Source organism: Anolis carolinensis, chromosome 2, assembly GCF_035594765.1.
Source record: "Anolis carolinensis isolate JA03-04 chromosome 2, rAnoCar3.1.pri, whole genome shotgun sequence".
NCBI lineage: Eukaryota > Metazoa > Chordata > Lepidosauria > Squamata > Dactyloidae > Anolis > Anolis carolinensis.
In genome coordinates, this window is record NC_085842.1 from 19,273,890 (window position 1) to 19,291,167 (window position 17,278).

The 17,278-nt window shown below is 42.3% G+C and overlaps 2 protein-coding genes across 2 annotated transcripts in view; both read right to left on the bottom strand.

The window, feature by feature from the left end:
• The window catches only part of LOC100553141 (zinc finger protein 493), a 33,621-nt gene extending 32,923 nt beyond the window's left edge, over positions 1–698 (bottom strand). Inside the window, exon 1 of the mRNA XM_062973526.1 lies at positions 561–698. The gene's annotated coding sequence lies outside the window, so the exon portion shown is untranslated. The remainder of the gene's footprint in view (positions 1–560) is intronic.
• A 3,000-nt stretch (positions 699–3,698) lies between these two features.
• Positions 3,699–13,248, bottom strand: LOC103280565 (gastrula zinc finger protein XlCGF17.1). Its single transcript, XM_008120044.3, has 2 exons — positions 13,160–13,248; positions 3,699–6,797 (listed from the first exon to the last, which is right to left on the bottom strand). Exon 2 carries the CDS (start codon positions 6,612–6,614, stop codon positions 5,763–5,765), a length of 852 nt encoding a protein of 283 aa, XP_008118251.2. The 5' UTR covers positions 6,615–6,797; positions 13,160–13,248; the 3' UTR covers positions 3,699–5,762.
• Between the last annotated feature and the right edge of the window lie 4,030 nt (positions 13,249–17,278).

A 17,278-nucleotide genomic window follows, 5' to 3' on the forward strand; every position in this document is an offset into this window, starting at 1 on the left:
ATTTATGATTATGATTATGATTATTATTATTATTATTATTATTATTAAGGTTGCCAGTTTGAATCCATGAGACAAGGTTTATCTGTTTGTTGATATTGTTTACTTATGTTTTTAATTCTATTCATGTTCTGCTTTTGGGCTTGGCCCCATGTTAGCCACCCCGAGTCCCTTCGGGGAGATGGAGGAAGAATAGAAAAAGAAAGTTATTATTATTATTATTATTATTATTATTATTATTGAGGTTGCCGGTTCGAATCCATGAGACAAGGTGAGCTCCCGTCTATCAGCTCTAGCTTAGAGAAGCTTCCCAGCAGGATGGAAACACACCTGGGTGATATGTCTCTGTAGACAGCCAATTCTCTCACACCAGAAAGCGACTTGCAGTATGTTCTCGAGTCGCTTCTGATACAATAAAAAGCACACACACATACACACTCTCACCCTCCGCTTCCTAAACCCATTCATAAGGGGGAGCCAATACAAGGGGAAACCCACCCCACTCCAGGAGCCTCTCTGCTAAAGACTGCAGGCCTATGGAGAAGGCCTGGGTTGGGACTCACCTGGGCCTGGAGGAGGGGAAAGCAAAGCAGGCCAGGCTCCAGTGGAGGAGGAGGAGGAGGAGGAGGAGGAGGAAGAGGGTGGGCTCCTTCTCTCTGGAGGACTGGGCTCCTCCCTTCCTGCCTTCTCTAGCAATCCCACTCCCTCCCCTTAACCCTTCCATAGACTGAGCTAAGAGTCTATCTAAAGCGCAGGCGTGAAAAGAGCAGACCAGCATCTCAGGCTCTGAGCATGACCTGGAAAGGAATCCCACTGGAGCATTGCAGCACATCCAGATACCTGGGAGTCACTCTGGACCAGGGGTCCCCAAACTAAGGCCCGGCGGTCGGATGCGGCCCTCCAAGGTCATTTACCTGGCCCCCGCCCTCAGTTTTACAATATAATATTTTATATCAGTTTTAATAATATATTGTAAAGGTAAAGGTAAAGGTTTCCCCTGACGTTAAGTCCAGTCATGTCTGACTCTGGGGTGTGGTACTCATCTCCATATATTGTATATACATATAATATTGATAAAAATATTATAATGTTATACGATATAATTCTAATAATAATGCCATATAATAATATTAATTATATGTTATATGTTACATATAATATTACAGTATAGTGGTATAGTTCAATATCGTAATATAGAATGCTAATATTGTGCTATGCTAATAATATAATATCAATAGCTTTTGATGAGTAAATGACAAAGTTGACATGGCCTGATTTAAGGATGAAGCACGAGGATCTGGGACAAATGGAATTAATTATATATACATTCTTAAGGTTTTTATAATGTGTTTTAACAATGTTATTAATGGATCTGTTTATATTGTTTTGTTTTTATGATTGCATTTTGGGCATTAAATTTTGCCAATTTTTGTAAGCCACCCTGAGTCCCCTCGGGTGATAAGGGCAGGGTATAAATGCTGTAAATAAATAAATAATAAATATAATATATTGTATGTACATACAGCTGCTTTGAGTCCCCTTCGGGGTGAGAAGGGTGGGATATAAATGTAGTAAAGAAATGTAGTGAATAATTAATTAATTAATTTTAGACTTAGGCGCAGCCAAAGTCTGAAATGACTTGAAGGCACACAACAACAACAATTCTAATTCACTTGACTATCTCATTGGCCAGTAGCAGGCCCACACTTTCCATTGAAATCCTGATAGGTTTATGTTGGTTAAAATTGTTTTCATTTTTAAATATTGTATAGTTCTTTCATTGTTGTTGTTGTTTTGCACTGCAAATAAGACAGGAATTTGTTCGATTTTTTTTTCCAAATGATAATTCGGCCCCTCAGCAGTCTGAACGATTGTGGACCGGCCCTCTGCTTTAAAAGTTTGAGGACCCCTGCTCTGGACCCTGCTCTGACTTACAAGCAAAAAGTGGGTCCTAGAAATAATATCATACGAAAGCTGGCTGGCACAACCTGGGGATCAGAACTGGATACAGTGAAGGCATCTGCCCTTGTGCTTTGCTACTGAATATGCATGCCCAGTGTGGAATACATCTCACCAGTTAAAACAGTGGAGTGGATCTTAAGGACCTCATCACACTAGAGCAGGCATGGGCAAACTTGGGCCCTCCAGGTGTTTTGGACTGCAACTCCCACAATTCCTAACAGCCGGTAGGCTGTTAGGAATTGTGGAAGTTGCAGTCCAAAACACCTGGAGGGCCCAAGTTTGCCCATGCCTGCTCTAGAGCATGGATCTTGCACAATTCTGGGATTTGTAGTTAAGCTCTACAGAGATACTTGCAGGAACACCTCAGCAAGCAAGAGTCCAAAAGTGGCAGGCTAAAACTCGGAACCTCAATCAGTGGCTGATACTGGATGAGAAACTCCCTCCTTGGCACACAGAGGCCCCTCCTTTTGTTTTGTGTCCCCTCCTCAAGCTATTATATTTACTTCTTTATATCATGTAATAGTTATTACATGACATTATATTTATTATGAAGTTAAAGTTTCAACTATTTTTAAATAACACTAGATAGTTCCTACTCGTTTTCCCTGATGTATTCCTTTGGCAGATAGAGGTTGTATGTTCTAAGAGTACATCTGCACTGACCATTTAATACCGTTTGAAGGCGGTTCAACAGCACGATGTTTATATGATGCACACCATGAAAACACACTGCAACACACTTTAAAGCAATGGTTCTCAACCTTCCTAATGCCACGACTCTTAATAAAGTTCCTAATTTTGTGGTGATCCCCAACCATAACATTATTTCCTTTGCTACTTCATAGCTGTAATTTTGCTCCTGTTATGAATCGTAATGTAAATATCTGATATGCAGGATGTATTTTCATTCACTGGACCAAATTTGGCACAAATACCCGATATGCCCAAATTTGAATACTGGTAGGGTTGGGGTGGGATTGATTTTGTCATTTGGGAGTTGTAGTTGCTGGGATTTATAGTTCACCTACAATCAAAGAGGGATTTGTGTGCCAAGTGAGGTCCAGGTCCATCGTTGGTGTGGATCAGTGCTCTTTGATTGCAGGCGAACTATAAATCCCAGTACCTAAAACTCCCACATTTGAAGACCAATTCCTCCCAAATCCCTCCAGTATATTCTGTTCGTCATGGGGGTTCTGTGTGCCCAATGTGGTCCAGATCCATTGTCAGTGGGGTTCACAGTGCTGTCTTGATGCAGGGTGAACTACAACTTCCATCCTGTTGAGTCAGTGCCCCAAACCCCTCCAGTATGTTTAGTTATTTAGTTCCTGATCAATTCTGCCCTATTTGCTGTGTGCCATAGGAAAGAGTAGGAAAGGGTTAAGGGAGAGGCAGTGGGTGGGGTCATGCAAATTCCACATCAATGGAGAAAGGAACACTGGAAAATGTCTTTGGTGGAAGAGACACATAAAATCTAGGATGAAATGGTCCCCATATGAAACCTTCACTTGGGTGGTGGGCAGTATGGTGTTTGTGGGACATTGGCAGGGCTCTTGGACATATTCATGGTACCCGCTATAACCTGCAATGTTCCTGCCATTGGTGGCTCCTCAGCACTGGGAGTTGTAGCTGTTTGTGGAGGTGGGAGCCTGCCTGTGTAAATGGACACCCATGCCACATACACACATACAGATTTTCACTTTTGTTATGTGTATAGAAGATAGAGATATAGATAGAAGACATAGATATATATGTATTTATTAGACATTTCCATTTTTTTCAACACACATACAAGGAGGAAACGTATAAAACGCAGGTAAGAAAGGAAAATGAGAAGTGGGGGTTTTGGGGTTATTGTTAGTAAGTTTAGTCTTTACTGATATCTAATATTTCTCAGGGGGAGGTGGAAAAACAAGAGAATATGTACATAGTTATTATTACATCAATTACACTTATTTTTATTACTTAAAGTATTAAAAGTTCATTATATCCTCTAAAGCAAACAGAAGAGTGATATTATTAATTAGTTTTAAATCCAATGTCCGTGTCTTCTTGTATTCTCTCATATTGTTCTTTCTTTTCCGGCTTTCTTCTGTAAAAGTCCATCTCAGTTACTCTTGTCAAATTGTTCCTTTTAAGTCTTTATCTGAATCTAATTATTCCTTAAAGAATCTAAACATTCAAGATCATCTGTTAGTAAATTAGTAATGTATAAACCAAGTTTGTTGTATATCGCTGTGACTATCATTCTTTGTGTTGTCGAAGGCTTTCATGGCCAGAATCACTGGGTTGCTGTGAGTTTTCCAGGCTGTATGGCCATGTTCCAGAAGCATTCTCTCCTGACATTTCACCCACATCTATGGCAGGCATCTTCAGAGGTTGTGAGGTCTGTTGGAAACTAAGCTATTCAATGATAATTAAGGTGGCCAATTGCATTTCAATTCTAGCTCCCACTGAGAAATGAAATTAATTGGGAGACATTGGATAACTGGGTTGCTGCTAGTTTTTGGGGCTGTATGGCCATGTTCCAGAAGCAGAAAATTTCCAGAACCATGAAAATGAACAAAATCTGGCTATCAGTATTTAAAAACTCCAAAATCAGGACAGTAAATAAAGAACAACACTCAGAAATTAGGGGAATTTCAGACATGAAGCAATCAGGGGCAGCTAACACAAGTATTAAAAATCCCAACAAAGGATTCCCCCAGGCAGGAAGCAGCCAGGCATAAACCTGCCCGATCTTCGCGATCATCCGAGGAGGCCCTTTTATCACCACTGTCTATATCCCAGGCCCGCCTTGTGAGTACAAGGGAGAGGGCCTTTTCTGCTGTGGCCCCCCGACTATGGAATTCACTACCTACTGAAATCAGGCAAGCTCCCACTCTGTTAGCTTTTAGGAAAGACTTGAAAACATGGCTCTTCCCCTGTGCTTTCGGTAAGTAATTTCTGTTATATATTTCTGTGTTACTCCCCCCTCAACATCTATCCTCTAGACTGCCCCACTTTCATGTGTCCCTGTCCACAGTGGAGTACCCCTCTGTCCCTCTCACTCCGGGTTTTATCTTTGTGTTCATGCGGCCTGCCCTTGTTTTACTGTTTCTTTGATTTCTTGATGTAATGTCTATTAACATCTATTGTATTACTTTTAATTGTGCTATGATATGCTGTTTTTATATTTTATTATATTGTATTGCTCTGGGCATGGCCCCATGTTAGCCGCCCCGAGTCCCCGTTGGGGAGATGGTGGCGGGGTATAAATAAAGTATTATTATTATTATTATTATTATTATTATTATTATTATTATTATTGAAGTAGCAAGGCTATTCAATGCTAATCAAGGTGGCCAATTGTAACTTTCACACTTGCCTCCAACAGACAAGAGTTCTTTCTCCCACACTGGACATTCCACAGATAGATAAATCCCATTTCCCTAGTTTCCAACAGACCTCACAACCACTAAGGATGCCTACCATAGATATGGGTGAAACATCAGGAGAGAATACTTCTGGAACATGGCTATACAGCCTGGAAAACACACAACAACCCTGTGATTCCGGTCATAAAAGCTTTCGACAACACAATAATAATATTATAACAAAGGAGAACCTAACAAAATATTAGTTAGAATTTAAAACTGCCAAAAACTATTTAACAATGAAAGAGAAAACTCACTATATCTTTTCATGATTTTTCACTTCTGCGAGGCACATGATTTCAAATGCTTTTACCATTTCTGTGCGTCTCCTCCTCCATGGAGTCTCTGATGGGTCACAAGGTGTGCATTCTGAGAAAGACATTTTTCATTCTACTCGCATTTGTATGGCTTCTCTCCTGTATGGACTCTCTTATGATACACAAGAGATGACCCGTGAGCAAAACACTTTCCACATTCATTGCAGATGTGTGGTTTCTCTCCTGTGTGGTATTTCTGGTGGGTCACAAGGTATTCATACTGAGCAAAACATTTTCCACATTCACTGCAGATGTATGTTTTCTCTCCTGTATGGATTAACTGGTGTCTTACTAGTTGTTGATGGTGAACAAAACATGCCCCACATTCCTGGCATTTAAACCGTTTCTCTCCCGTGTGGATTCTCTTGTGCCCCGCAAGGTGTGCGTTCCGAGCAAAGCTTTTCCCACACTCCTGGCATGTGTAAGGTCTCTCTCCGGTGTGGAGTCTCTTGTGGTACACAAGGGATGAACTGTGAGCAAAGCATTTCCCACATTCATTGCAGCTGTATGGTTTCTCTCCTGTGTGCAGCCTCTGGTGTCTCAAAAGGCATGACGTCTGAGCAAAACACCTCCCACAGTCTTGGCATTTGTACGGTTTCTCTCCTGTGTGGACTCTCAGGTGGGTCACAAGGTATACATTCTGAGAAAAACATTTCCCACACTCCTGGCATTTGTACGCTTTGTCCTCTGTATGGGATAACTGGTGTCTTACGAGTTGTTGATGGTGAACGAAACATTCCTCACATTCCTGGCATTTATACAGTTTATCCCCTGAGTGGATTCTTTGGTGTCTCACAAGGTCTGCATTACGGGCAAAACATCTCTCACACTCCTGGCATTTGTACAGCTTCTCTCCTACATGCGGCCTCTTGCGGCACACAAGGGGTGAACTGTTTGCAGGACTTTCTGGTGTCTTGTAAGACATGGCATTTGAGCAAAACACTTCTCACAGTTTGGGTATCTGAATGGTTTCTCTCCAATATTTAAACAGAACCGTCATGTCCCTTTCTCTCAGCCTTATCTTCTCCAAGCGAGATGGACCCAGCTCCCTCAGTCGCTCCTCCGAGGGCCTGACCTCCGGACTTCTGATCCTACTTCTCTCGCAGCCCTGGAAGAAAGAATCAATGGCCAGTGTCAGCTACACCTGTCAGAAGAAGGGTCTGTACCAATGTATGTGTGTGTTTGGATGTGGAGTGCAACAAGAGGCTGTCACACGTCACCAGGAGCAGAAAATGCTACTCAAGAGCCGAGACTTCAGCCCCTTCTACACTGCCATATAAAATCTCTCTCTCTCTCTCTTTATATATATATATATATATATATATATACTAGCTGTGCCCTGCCACACGTTGCTGGGGCCAGTTGGAATTGCAGTAAATAGCTTCGCTGCTTGAAAGCCTGGCCGTTTTCTACATAGGGTATGCTTGCTAGGCCAGGTTGAATGAGATGGAGTTGCTTCGTGGTTTCCAAAGTCTGTTCAGTGTTAATCAAGGTGGGCCAGAAAGGGGTCGATATATGTGTGGAATAACGTGCAGTGTGGTAGAAAGAACTGTTGTCTGGTTGAGGCAGGTGTTGCCATGGATCTCCTTGATTAGCATTGAATAGGCATGCAGCTTCAATGTTTGCCTGGTTAGTACCTGGAAGAATCCTTTACTGGGACGTGTTAGCTGGGTGTGATTATTTAAGTCGTTTAGCATTGAATGGTCTTGTAGCTTCCAAGCCTGGCTGCTTCCTGCATGAGGGAATCCTTTGTTGGGAGGTGTTAGCTGGGCCTGGTTGTTTCCTGTGTGGAATTCCCCTGTGTTCTGAGTGTTGTTGTTTATTTAGTGTCCTGATTTTAGAGATTATATTGTTGTGTATTGTTATTAGAGCACAGTAATTATTATACATTATATTAATAACGTTATATGATTTGCCTGGAACAGGATTATATGAGGCCCCTTCTACACAATGGTTTAAAATTCACACTGAAGTGGTGTTTTTGTTTTTGTTTTTGCTGTGGCCTAGGAGGTAGCCTGGCTTTGAAGCTGCAAGGCTGTTTGTGTCAATCAAGGTGGGTCACAAAGGGGCGCATTCCAGTTTTTTGGGTTTTTTTGGCCCCATGGAGGTTAAGGATGTGTAGTTTGTTTGTAAGAACGTAGAGACGTGGATGAGGGGTTGTGTTGTCAATTTTCTAGGTTGGTGGGCCTTAAGTTTTGTTGTTTTGCCCGGTGGAGCGATGCCATTCTCCTTTTATATATAATACTAGCTGTGCCCGGCCACGCGTTGCTGTGGCTTAATCTGGTGTTGGTCAGTCTACATTAGGTTGTATTTATGCTGTGACCTCCACCCTTCTTTATACTCACCTTAGTAGTAGTATTTGAAGTCTGTTACCGTCTTCAATTTTTGTGTTGATTGATAATTGCTTGAGATCCCTGTTGTCTTTGGTTTGTTGTTAATCGTGATGTCTGATTCTGCTGAGTGTGGTTTATATTTTTATTGTGGTACAATAGTCTTTTTTTTGTTTTGCCTGTGTAGGTGTTTATTATTATTGTTGTTGTTGTGGTCATGAAGGTTGGATAAGTTAGATGCTACTGTATTGTTTTTTGGAGGCCCAGTGTAGCATTGACTGGCCTCTCAGCCTCAGTGCCTGGCTGTTTCTTGCCTGTGATGGTGTTGATTCTTATTGTTGTTGTTGTTGTCATTGTTATTATTGTAATTGTTTTTTTGGAGGCCAAGTGTGAATGTAGGGATTGGGGAGGTGGATGAGTTGTGTTGTCAAATTTTGTATTTGTTATAGTCACAATGCGTTGTTGTGAGTTTTGTGGGTCCGGATTGTGGTTTTGTGGTGTGGTTGTGTTGTTACAACTGAGAGGCAAGGCTTTTGTGTTGTGTTGCCAAGTTTTGTATTTCTGGGGCGTTTAGTTGTGTGCCAAGTTTTGTATTTCTGGGGCGTTTAGTTGTGTTGTTATAGTCACGATGCATTTTTGTGAGTTTTGTGGGTCCGGATTGTGCTTTTCTGGTGTAGTTGTGTTGTTACAATCGGGAGGGAATGCTTTTGTGTTGTGTTGCCAAGTTTCGTATTTCTGGGGCGTTTAGTTGTGTTGTTATAGTCATGATGCGTTGTTGTGAGTTTTGTGGGTCCAGTGTGGTTTTGTGGTGTGGTTGTGTTGTTACAACTGGGAGGCAAGGCTTTTGCATTGTTCTGCCAAGTTTTGTATTTCTGGGGCGTTTAGTTGTGTTGTTATAGTCATGATACGTTATTGTGAGTTTTGTGGGTCCGGATTGTGGTTTTGTGTTGTGGTTGAGTTCCTACAACTGGGAGGCAAGGCTTTTGCGTTGTGTGCCAAGTTTCGTATTTCTGGGACGTTTAGTTGTGTTGTTATAGTCATGTTGCGTTGTTGTGAGTTTTGTGGGTCCGGATTGTGGTTTTGTGGTGTAGTTGTGTTGTTACAACCAGGAGAAAAGGCTTTTGTGTTGTGTTGTCAAGTTTCGTATTTCTGGGGCGTTTAGTTGTGTTGTTATAGTCACGATGCATTGTTGTGAGTTTTGTGGGTCCGGATTGTGGTTTTGTGGTGTGGTTGTGTTGTTACAACCAGGAGAAAAGGCTTTTGCATTGTGTTGCCAAGTTTCGTATTTCTGGGGCGTTTAGTTGTGTTGTTATAGTCACGATGCGTTGTTGTGAGTTTTGTGGGTCCTGTGTGGTTTTGTGGTGTGGTTGTGTTGTTACAACTGGGAGGCAAGGCTTTTGCATTGTGTTGCCAAGTTTTGTATTTCTGGGGCGTTTAGTTGTGTTGTTATCGCATGATGCGTTGTTGTGAGTTTTGTGGGTCTGGATTGTGGTTTTGTGGTGTGGTTGTGTTGTTGTAACCTGGAGGCAAGCCTTTTGCATTGTGTTGCCAAATTTCGTATTTCTGGGATGTTTAGTTTTGTTGTTATAGTCACTGCGCAAACAACTTTATCATTTTATATATATAGACTAGCTGTGCCCGGCCACGCGTTGCTGTGGCGAAGTCTGGTGGTATGGGAAATAAAATATTGAGGAATTGGTGGTAGTTAAGGTCAAGGGTAAAGGTTTTCCCCAGACATTAAGTCCAGTCGTGTCTGACTCTGGAGGTTGGTGCTCATCTCCATTTCTAAGCCGAAGAGCCGGCGTTGTCCGTAGACTCCTCCAAGGTCATGTGGGATGACTACATGGAGTGGCGTTACCTTCCCGCCGGAGCAGTACCTATTGATGCACTCACATTTGCATGTTTTCGAACTTCTGGGTTGGCAGAAGCTGAGGCTAACAGTGAGGGCTCTCTCCGCTCCCCCAATTCAAAACTGCGGCCTTTCGGTCCAGAAGTTCAGCAGCTCAGCGCTTTAACACGCTGCGCCATCAGGGGATATTATTTCCTAAAGGTTGTGAATATACAATATTTCTGATTGTTTTTTTTTTGTTTGTTGGAGGCAAGTATGAATACTGCAATTAGGAAAAATGATTAGGATGTGATGGCCTTGCAGCTTTAAAGCCTGGCTGTTTCCTCCCTGAGTGAAATTTTTGTTGGGAGGTGTTAGCTGGCCCTGATTGTTTCCTGTTTGGAATTCCCTTGTTTTCAGAGTGGTGTTGTTTGCGATATTTTATGTGCTTCTACTGTCTGTGTCCCTGAGAAAACAGAGGATTTTCCAGACTTTGATGATGGGAATACTTTGTTGGGAGGTGTTTGCTGGCCCTGATTGTTTCCTGTCTGGAATTCCCTTGTTTTCAGAGTGGTGTTGTTTGCGATATTTTATGTGCTTCTACTGTCTGTGGCCCTGAGAAAACAGGATTTGCCAGACTTTGATGATGGGAATACTTTGTTGGGAGGTGTTAGCTGGCCCTGATTGTTTCCTGTGTGGAATTCCCCTGTTTATTTACTGTCCTGGTTTTAGAGATTATATTGTTCTGCATTATTCTATCCCAGTAATTATTTCATATTAAAGAAGAATCTCACTTATCCAACATTCGCTTATACAATGTTCTGGATTATCCAACACAGTCTGCCTTTTCATAATCAATGTTTTTGTAGTCAGTGTTTTAAATTCATTGTGATGTGGTAAATTTGTAAATACAGTACAGTAGAGTCTCACTTATCCAACATAAACGGGCCGGCAGAACGTTGGATAAGCGAATATGTTGGATAATGAGGAATTAAGGATAACCCTATTAAACATCAAATTAAGTTATGATTTTACAAATTAAGCACCAAAACATCATGTTAGACAACAAATTTGTCAGAAAAAGTAGTTCAGTACACAGTAATGCTATATAATAATTACTGTATTACTGAATTTAGCACCAAAATATCACGATATATTGAAAGCATTGACTACAAAAATGCGTTGGATAATCCAGAACGTTGGATAAGCGAGTGTTGGATAAGTGAGGCTCTACTCTAAATACTACATAGCATTACTGCGCATGGAACTACTTTTTCTGTCAAATTTGTTGTATAATATGATGTTTTGGTGCTTAATTTGTATAACGATTACCTAATTTGATGTTTAATAGGCTTTTCCTGAATCCCTTCTTATTATCCAACATATTCACTTATCCTGCCGGCCTATTTATGTTGGATAAGTGAGACTCTACTGTATATTGATAATCTTCTATTATCTGCTTAGAACTGGATTATATGAGGCCCCTTCTTCACAGCTGGATAAAATGCACACTGAAGTGGATTATATGGCAGTGTGGAGTCAAGATAATCCAGTTCAAAGCAGAAAATATAAGATTATAAATGGGTTATATAGCTGTGTTGAAGGGCATTGAGTCTACACTGCCATATAATCCAGTGCAAATTAGATAATCTGTGGAAGAAGCCTAAGTGAGGCCTAAATCGGCCTGTCCCCTAACTGAAACCTGGCTGTCCCTTGGTTGCTAGGCAACCAAGTGGGCAGAGATTAGCCCTCTAAACTGGCAGCAATTGGATAAAAAAAATATTGCTCTCCCTCTAATTAGGACTTTATTTTTCTTTTCTTTTTGTTGTATCAACCTTGAGGCGTGGATGATGGGTTGTGTTGTCAAATTTTGAGGTTGGGGGGCCTGTACTTTTGTTGTTTTGTGAATTGCCGTGATGCCATCACTCTTTTATATATATATATATATATATATATATATATATATATATATATACACATTACAAGTTAGATATACATATATAACATATATATATTGTACTACATCATATTATTATTATTATTATTATTACTATTATATGTATATACAGTATATTTAATATTAGTATAGTATAATAAGAGTATTATATATTATTATATTGTTAAATTGATACAGGAGACATGGTAGAAAGATGTCTTCCTGGCCCCGCCTTCTTCATTCTGGTCTAGAATGAATCATAAATTACGTTATGATTTCACAAATTAAGCTCCAAAACATCATGTTTTACAACAAATTGATAGAAAATGCAGTTCAGTACATGGTAATGCTATGTAGTAATTACTGTATTTACGAATTTAGCACCAAAACATCACAATGTATTGAAAACTTTGACTACAAAAACACTGGCTACTAAAAGGCAGACTGCGTTGGATAATACAGAATGTTGCATAAGTGAAGGTTGGATAAGCAAGACTCTATATACAGTAGAGTCTCACTTATCCAACACTCACTTATCCAACATTCTGGATTATCCAACGCATTTTTGTAGTCAATGTTTTCAATACATCGAATTGAAGTACATCATATTTTGGTGCTAAATCATAGCATTACTGCCTACTGAACTACTTTTTCTGTCAAATTTGTTGTATAACATGATGTTTTGGTGCTTAATTTGTAAAATCATAACTTAATTTGATGTTTAATAGGCTTTTCCTTAATCCCTCCTTATTATCCAACATATTCGCTTATCCAACGTTCTGCCGGCCCGTTTACGTTGGATACGTGAGACTCTACTGTAGATGTATATTGATTGCTATACATAGAGAGAGAGCTGTTTAATGTCCAAGGTGGGAGAAAGAACTCTTGCAAACCATCAAGTGCTGGTTAACGCCTCCCAAAGGATGCCTCCAGGCAATAATAGCCAGGCTACCTTTATACAGACACTCTCACTGATAGACTTTGCAGCTGCAAGGCTACTCAATGCTAATCAAGCTTGATTATTATTGCAACATTCACACTTGCTTCAAAAAGGCAGTGGTTCTTCACAGGCACACTCCACTTGCCTCATTTCCAACAGAACCTCCGAAGATGCCATTAGCATAGATGCAGGCGAAACGTCAGCAGAGAATGCAGCTGATGCATGGCCATACAGCCCGAAAAACTCACAGCAACCCAAAACCCAGATTTGATCATTTGACTTAGTGTGATAAAGTCAAGATTCCCTCTTTCTCCCACCCTGTAAATAAATGGGAAGAAAGAAGAGGAAATGCAGGGAACCCCACCCACCCACCCATCCCAGGAGTCTGTCTGCAAAAGAAGGCAGGTTTATGGAGAAGGCCTGGGTTGGGACTCACCAGGGCCTGGAACTGTGGAGGCAAAGGCAGGCTGCTCTGGAGGACTGGCCTCCTGCCTTGTCAACTTCCTGTCTTCTCTAGCAATCCGACTCGCTCCCTTTAACCCTTCCTTGTTGCTCAGACTGAGCTCCCCTGCCTCTCTCCCTCCACCACATCTCAAACCCCTTGGCCTTCTCTCTCTTGGTTTTCCCTCTGCAGCCTCCTCAGGCCTGGTGAGGGAAAGTGGGGGAAAGGGGGTAGCTGTGGTCAATTGAGAATACAGCTATAATGTATAAAAAAAAGGTAAAGGTTTTCCCCTGACGTTAAGTCCAGACATGTCTGAGTCTGGGGGCTGGTGCTCATCTCCATTTCTAAGCCGAAGAGCCGGCGTTGTCCGTAGACACCTCCAAGGTCATGTGGCCATTGGCATGACTGCATGGAGCGCCGTTACCTTCCCGCCGGAGCGGTACCTATTGATCTACTCACATTGGCATGTTTTCAAACTGCTAGGTTGGCAGGAGCTGGAGCTAACAGCGGGCGCTCATGCCACTCCCAGGGTTTGAACCTGGGACCCTTTGGTCTCCAGCTCAGTGCTTTAACGCACTTTGCCACCGGGGCTCCTTAATGTATTAAAAAAACTTGTTAAAAACTTGGCATTATGCTAGATTTCCTTTGACCAGAACCTGGCCACTTCGAGTGCCTCTGGTGTGGCTGTAAGTGCATGTGGCAGGGCTCTGGCTGTGTTGTAGTAAGTGGTCTGTGGTTTGTTCTTCTCCGCACTCCTATGTTGTGGACTCCACTTTATATCTCATTTCTTAATATTGGCTCTGCATCTCGTGGTCCCAGAGTGCAGTCTGTTCAGTGCCTTATTTATTTATTTATTTATAGCATTTATATTCCACCCTTCTCACCCTGAAGGGGACTCAGGGCGGATCACATCACACATATAGGCAAACATTCAATGCCTTTTAACATAGAACAAAGACAAGACAAACACAGGCTCCAAGCGGGCCTCGAACTCATGACCTCCTGGTCAGAGTGATTCATTGCAGCTGGTTGCAGCTGGCTTGCTCTCCAGCCTGCGCCACAGCCCGGGCCTTCCAAGTTGCCCAGTCTTCTGTGTGACCAGAGAGGAGTTTCTCATCAGGTATCAGCCACTGATTGAGGTTCCGGGTTTTAGCCTGCCACTTTTGGACTCTCATTTACTGAAGTGTCCCTGCGAGGATCTCTGTAAATCTTAGGAAGCTGTTTCTTGATTCAAGACATTGGCATGCTGGCTGATATCGGAACAGGATGGGCCAGAGATGTCACTGCCTTGGTCCTTTCATTATTGCCTGCTACTTCCCAGCTGATATCAGGTGGTGCAATACCAGCTAAGGAGTATAATTTCTCCAGTGGTGTAGAGTGTAGACATCCTGCGATAATGCAGCATCTCATTAAGGGCCACGTCCACTGTTTTAATGCGGTGAGATGTATTCCACATTGGGCATGTGTATTCAGCAGCAGAGTAGCAAAGCGCAACGGCAGATGTCTTCAAACTACAGGAAAGGAGATTCCACCTGAACATTAGAAAGAACTTCCTCACAGTAAGGGCTGTTCGGCAGTGGAACTCTCTGCCCCGGACTGTGGTGGAGGCTCCTTCTTTGTGATGTCCGAAGCGCCAGCATTCAAATTGATTTGAACCTGCAGCGGAGAGTTCCGCAGATCCATCACCAAAGGAACAGAGCGGGACCGCAGCGGACTATTATTAAAAGATCTTTTTTTTTTCTTCACTTTCCCCTTCCCTGAACTATGTAACAAATCCCCCCAATAAAAGTAGCATTCATTTTATAACAGTAGCACTCTCTATCTGGTTATTTTGTGTCTTTCCTTGACTCCTTTTTCTTACATGCAATCCTCCCCCTCCCTCTCACTAACCCATCCGTCCTTTAAACTCTGGCTGAGGCTCCTCCGCCATAGGTTAATACGGCGGACGATACAAATTGGCTCATATCTTTATCAAAATTACCCCTAGCACGCTCTTCTTTTAGTTCTAACCCTTCCTAAGGCTCCTGACCCAAAGACCACCAGCGGAACCAAAATCGGTCCAGTTTAAAGCTTCGGAACAGCTGACTGTCAGACGGAGCCGACTGCTCTTTCCAAGCCTTATCCCGGACTTTTCTCTCCCCGCGATCCGCGGGATGGGTTTAAGAGATCACCGGCCCATTCTGTGAGCTGTGGATGATGGATCGCTCTCCCTGCCGGGAAGACATAGTTCTCCAAGGACCCTCACCCTCTCTACAGCTGCTAGGAGGGTGCCTGGACGGGCGCCCTCCGCGTTTCACTCACACCTTCATAATTTTATGAATGAGAAGAACACTCTTCCCCAAACCTACCCCTGAACTTATGAAACCCTATACTTCCAAAGACTGCAACTCACCTGTACCTCCTACCCATGCTATTTCTATGAATTCCTTCCACCACAGATGAACTCTTTTCCCAATGTATCCGTGAATTTTCATATTCTATGAACCTGGACACCCTCATGAATCACTGTTATATGAATTTCTAATCGTTGGGCTAACTTCATGAATTGTAAAATCATGCTGCTAAAACTCCACTTTTATGAATTTCCATGCTGGGTTCTCCAGATGTTATGAACTTCGTTCTTATCAAATATTTTCAATTGTTTATATCATTCATGATTCCCCTTTATGCAATGTAACTCACTTTTATGGATTCTCCCTTATTTCCATGAAATCTATCTATCTGCCTATATGTATTTGTACTCTTTGGGATCCCCGGAAAATATGTATTTTTCCCAGCATGGTTTATATTCCAACTTTATTTTATTTTTCATTTTATTTCATATAATTGTCAAGTCATGAAATCAAATAGGAAATATTTTGAACTCAACCTGAACCCCAGAACTTATCCTATTTCCTATGACCCAGGCTTCCTTTCCCAAAAACAAAAGGATAATCTGCCACCGCAAAACCCAATCAAATTCAAATTGCATGGACAATATAGGGCTTGAGTCGCTGAATTCGGAGTTTGCTGACCTAAAGGTGATTCGCCCCAAGGCAAACATTGTCATATCTCACCCATTAATAAATTAAGCACCCTTTAGAAATCGGTCTAGCAGGACTTAATCTGCTAGTTCCTGTCCTGTCACCTCATTGTTTCAATAACTCCCGCCTTCTCTTTCCTGATTGGCCCGAGTAGAGACAAAAGGCAGCTTCCTATTGGGCCAACAGAGCAAGGCGGGAAACGAAAGCCCGCCTCGTTCAACCTTCTAGCCTATCAACGATCAGATGGGCGGGGGAGCAGGGCGGGAAATTCAAAGGGCTGTCAGACTGAAACTTTGTATAAATATGGCTTTATTTTGATTGTATGGTACCCTAGTAGACCGAATGATCGCTACTAGAGTCCTCTTCAGCTGAATTGCTCAATAAAGACTCCTTGGCGGATTTTCCTTCAACTTTGGCGGACCTTCTTCATTTCGGCTTCAGGTTGTATTGCGGCTCGTAATTCTGGCAGATGGCATGGATGGCCATCTGTCGGGGATGCTTTGAATGTGATTTCCTGCTTCTTGGCAGGGGGTTGGACTGGATGGCCCATGAGGTCTCTTCCAACTCTACTATTCTATGATTCTATGATCCTTCACTGTGTCCGGTTGTGATCCCCATGTTGTGCCAGTCAGCTTTCGTATATTATTTCTAGCACCCACTTTTTGCTTGATATTCAAGCGGTGCTTCTTATAACTCAGAGCGACTCCCAGGTATGTTGGTGTGCTGCAATGCTCCAGTGGGATTCCTTCCCAGGTCATCCTCAGAGCTCGAGATGCTTGTCTGTTCTTAAAGTGAAAAGCACACAATTTGCAGTTTGTAAGGTGCAGCTCAGGAGGTCATGACAAACATGGGCCTATCCCAATTGGTTTCAGGACCAGTGCATTTGACAGGTCATACCTTTGATGTAATTTTCAACTCGGAACATACGGATTTGTAGGCGGAGGTGAACAATACCTCCAGATTGCCATGACCGATCACTTTCTGGTCAGGGCTAGCATCACAGTTACGTGGAGAACCTATTCAGATGATCCGCCCTTGAAGGGTATTGGCTCCCCTGAGATTCCAGGAGGCCTTAGAGCAGGCATGCCAA